We start from the raw sequence: 4,954 nt of genomic DNA on the forward strand, positions 1-4,954 counted from the left end.
TTAGGGCTGTTGTGCATAGGGTCGCTATGAGTTGGAAACGACTCGACGGCACATAACAACAACAACAACAACATCTTTGTGAAGCAATTCCCTTAGTATTTCTTGTAGAGTTGAACTTGTTTTCACAAATTCCTTAAGTTCCTGTATTTCTGCAAATCATCTAATTCCTCCTGCATGTTTGATGGCTAGCTTTGCTGGGTACAGGATCCTAAGTTGGCAATTGTACAAGCCAATCCATTGTCTTCTTTCTTGCTTGATTTCTGCTAAGAAATCAGAATTTAATATAATTGGCTTTCTTTGTTTTTTCCTCACTGCTTTTAGTATTCTATTCTAGTTTATTTTGGATAATTAGACTATGATATTTCTTGATTTTTTTTTTTCCTTTGGAGGCCTAGTCTGTAGTCATTGAGCTTATTGAATTTCAAGTTCCTCATTTTTCCTGCCTGGGAAGATTCCTTGTAGTACTTCCATATTTTTTTTTCCAATGCTCCTTCCCCATGTCCTGTTCTGGAATTCCCATCACATGTATGTTGTTCCGCTTGATGTTATTTCACATGATTCTAATGTTTTCTTTATTTTCTTATTGTCTCCTCTCTGCTTTTTAATTCTAGTACGTTACCATTAAGGTTCTTATTTTCTAGCTCAGTCACTCTCTATTTGATCTCTTCTGTACTGCTTTTTTTTCCCTTAAGAGTTCAGGATTTTTTTTATTGAACATGTTACAAAAGGAGTTTAGTCAAAAAGATCAAATCCCATGTCATCATCAGATTCTTCAGATTCTTCTTTCTTTGTTTCCACTTTATTCTCCTCAGCTGGAGCAGCAGCAGTGGAGCTGTCAGGTCCTCCAGCTGGTACATCCCCACCCAGCCTCTGGGGCAGGTCCACCAGCACCCACATTGCAGATGAGGCTCCCACTGTTGACATTTGCCAGGCCAGAAAGGTTCAATGTTGACACCGACTGCCTTAATGAGGGCATTGATTTTATTATCCGTGATGGTCACCTCATCGTTGTCCAGAATGATGGCCAAGTAGATGCAGGTGAGCTCAAAGACAGAGGCCATGGTGCTGTGGTTCTAGGCTGAAGGCTGCTGGAGGTGGTGCTAGTAGCTCAATGAAGTGAGGGCCTCACCCCAACATGGCCTTAGCTTCCTCTGAAGGACTGAGAATCTTAGTGGCAACTAAGAAAAGAGGATGCACTGCTTTTTTTGTCCCTCCAGCATGTTGAAACATTCTAGCAGTTTGGTTTTGATATTCTGGATTACATTTTCATGCAATTCTGTTATTTCCAGAATGTTATTGCCTTCTTGTGAAAATTATTACAACTTTTATACTTCTTTATTTATTGTTTTAAGTCTCATTCCATCAAATTCTTTAGTAGCTATTCATATAACCCCAGGTAGATATATTTCTACTGGCTCCTTGTCTCTGGGGTATTTGCTTTTTTATGGTTTCAATTCTTCTTTCATTTGTAACTTCTTGAATAACTCTTTATGTAACTTCACATCAATATATTTATTCTGTTTCCTTATCTCTGGGATCTTCATTGAGTCTTCAATTTGATCAGCTTTTCTAGAAGACTTGATTTGCTTTTTCTTGTTTGAGGTTCTTGTTGATTTCTTGACATTATATCAAGTTCTTCTTGGTTTGTGTGAGGCAGTTTCTGTTGTGTCTATGTAGGCTGTTGACAATTCCTCATCTTTATGATGATATTGATAAGTTGAGGACTTAAAGTGTTGCCTACAATTGGGATTCCTAGTGGCGGCCTTCCCTACTGGCCATCTATGAGCAGATCCGTTCCTTGTTTCCTATGGCAAGCTTCTCATCCAGTTGTTCTTTGAGGGAAAGGGAGCTGATGTTTCTGCTCTTTTCCCAGCTTTGGTGGGCTCACTTCTCTCTCTTGTCTTGTAGTTTAATAAAAGTGGGGACGTGATTGAAGAGACCATGACTTGTGTCAGGTGCACCTTAGTCTTTAAACTGACATCATTGCTCATCTTCATTTTGAAGAGGTCCCTGGCACCAGACTTGCCTAGTGAAATATGTCTCCTAATTTCCTCATTGCTGGTACCACAGGTGCTGATTCTTGATCCAAGCAAGATGAAATCACTGAAAGTTTTTATTCTTTCTTCATATTTCATAATGTTGATTATTGGTCTTGTGGTGAAGACCTTTTTTTCCCCTTAATGTTGAGATTTAACCAATAGTGAAGGCTATAGTCCTTGATTTTCTGCAGCAAGCAATTCATACTCTCCTCACTTTCCGCGTGCAAAGTTATATCATCTGCCTAATGCAGATTGTTGATGAGTCTTCTTCTGATGCTGATGCCACATTCTTCTTCGTAGAGTCTGGCTTTGTGAATTATTTGCTCAGAATACTTACTTAATAAGCATATATAAATGATACAACACTGACACACACCTTTCTTGATTTTAAACTATGCAATGTTCCATTGCTCCATTGGACAACATGTTGAATGTGTAGAATTCACATAAGCACAATTAAGTGTTCTGGGATCCCCATTTTCTCAATGTTAGCTATAATTTGTTATGATAATTTGTTATGACATGTTACTAAGTAAAATGCTTTTGCAGAATCAATAAAACACAAATAGACAGTTCTCTGGTATTCTTAGCCTTCAGTCACAATCAATCTGACATCAGTAATGACCTCCCTTGTGCATTAGTCTGTTCTAAACCCAGCCTGAACTTCTGGTAATTTCCTATCAATGTACTTGTTCTAGTCGTTTTTAAATGTTCTTCAATGATATTTTGCTTTCATGAGATATTAATAATATTTTATAATTTCCACATTCTGTTCCACAATCACCTTTCTTTGAAATGGAGACAAACATGGATCTTTTCTAGTCAGTTGGCCAGGTAACTGTGCTCCAAATTTCCTGGCATAGACTGGTGTAAGACTACATTAGTTAGCTGAAACCTGTCAATAGGTATTCCTTCAGTTCTGGGGGCATTATTTTTTGCCAATGCCTTCAGTGCAGCTTGAACTTTATCCTTCACTACCTTTGATTTTTTTTCATGTAAGTACTTCCTGAAATTTTTCTGTGCCAACCAGGACATTTTTGGAGCAGTAATTATATGTATTCCTTCCATCTTTTGATGCTTCCTGGACAAGACGGCACCCATAGCATCTCTCAGTATTGCAACTTGAAGCTTTAATTTGTTTTTCAGTTCTTTCATCTTGAGAAATGTCAAGTGTGGTCTTCCCTTTTTAGGCTCTGCACATTTCATTAGAATATTTTGCTTTATCTTCTTAAGCTTCCCTTTGAAATCTTCTTTTCAGATCTTTTACTTCACATCTCTTCCTTTTGTTTTGGTTTCTCAGCACTCTAATGACATTTTCTTAGTCTCTTCTGACATCATTTTGATTCTTTCTTTCTCTTCCTTCTTTTTAATGAACTTTTGCTCTCCTCATGGATGATATCTTGATGTCCTCCCACTGTTCCTTTGGTCTTTGATCATTGATTTTCAATGTCTCACTTATGTTCTTGAGTTGATTCTTAAATTCAATTTGGATAGACTCAAGGACATATTTTGGTTCCTGGGAACTAGTCTTAATTTTTCAGCTTCAATTTCAACTTATACATGATTAATTGCTGGTTTATTCCACAATAGGCACCTGGTCTGCAGATACTGAGCTTCTCCCATGATTCTTTACGCAAATAAAGTCAGTCTGACTTATGTGCACTTCATCAGGTGAGCCCATGTATAAAGTCGCCATTTGTGATACTTTTCTTAAAAAAATAATCACTGAGTGTACAAAATGCAATCATTTGATCTCTAGCCTCAGTTTTGTACATAAGAAAGTCCATATTTTCCAACTATCAAGCCCATACTTTCCAACTACCCTTCCATCCTCGTTGTTTCAATTTTTTGCATTTCAGTCATAAATTATTATTAATGCATCTTGGTTACATTTTTCAATTTCAGGCTGCCAAAGTTGGCAGAAATTATCAACCTTCTCCATTTTGGGTTTAGTTGTTGATGCATATATTTGAGTAACAGTTGTATTAATAGGTCTGCCTAGTATGCACGTGGATAGTATCCTATTATTCACAGAATTATACTTCAGGATGGATCTTGACATTTCCTTTTTAACTATGAAAACTACATTTTTCTTCCTCGTTTTTCATTCCCAGCATAAATCATGTGAGAGTCTGAGAAAGTGTCCCATGTTTGCCCATCTCAGTTCACAGATGCCCAGAATGTTGATCTTCATGCATTTCCTTCTGTTTTTTTTCACAACTTACTTTTTTTTTCTATATTCATACTTACTTCTTACATTCCATGATCTAATTATTAATAGCTATTTGCAGCTGCTACACATTTTGCTAGCAACTTCCTATCTGGGCTTTATATCTAATTCTAAAACGATCTGTGTTCTTCTGTTCATCATGTTTTCATTGTTTCAGAAGTGGATGACCAATCCTTCTTCCTAGCCTGTCTTAATTTGATAACTGATGTGTAAATAAAAAAAATTAAGATTGTAAATATAGATTAACTATTTAAAATAAGTATAGATAATCATTAATAGACTCTAATGAAATAATAAAGGCAAGAAGTATGGAAAAAATAGCAAAGAATTTATGGAACAAATAAGTGAGGAAAAAAAATACGAAAACATATTTACCCTAACATCTTAAATTTAACCATGCCATGTACTGACCATACTCCATATATTCTACTTCTATACATTTACCTAAGAGAACTGTCAGTCTAAGTACACAAGAAAACCTGTGTATTGATGTTTTTAATACCTTTAGTCATAATAGCAATAAACTAGACAAAAGGTCAACAAACAAGAAATTGAATAAACGAATCATGCTATATACATGCAATTGAATAGTAATCAGCAATAGCAGACTGAATGATTGAGACATATAACATGAATAACATCATACCTAGAAAAACATGGCAGTCAAAAGGGTAAAAACCATTTA

General features: G+C 36.1%; 1 gene segment (V, D, J or C); it reads left to right on the forward strand.

Annotated features, from left to right (window-relative positions):
• LOC102849975 overlaps positions 1-1,120 on the forward strand; it is a 5,762-nt gene extending 4,642 nt beyond the window's left edge. Inside the window, 1 exon segment of the V gene segment in view lies at positions 1,085-1,120. Coding sequence covers positions 1,085-1,120 — 36 coding nt within the window.
• The last annotated feature ends 3,834 nt before the right edge of the window (positions 1,121-4,954 follow it).

The sequence above is a fragment of the Elephantulus edwardii genome, unplaced genomic scaffold, assembly GCF_000299155.1.
Source record: "Elephantulus edwardii isolate Elephantulus edwardi_28Jun2011 unplaced genomic scaffold, EleEdw1.0 scaffold00026, whole genome shotgun sequence".
NCBI lineage: Eukaryota > Metazoa > Chordata > Mammalia > Macroscelidea > Macroscelididae > Elephantulus > Elephantulus edwardii.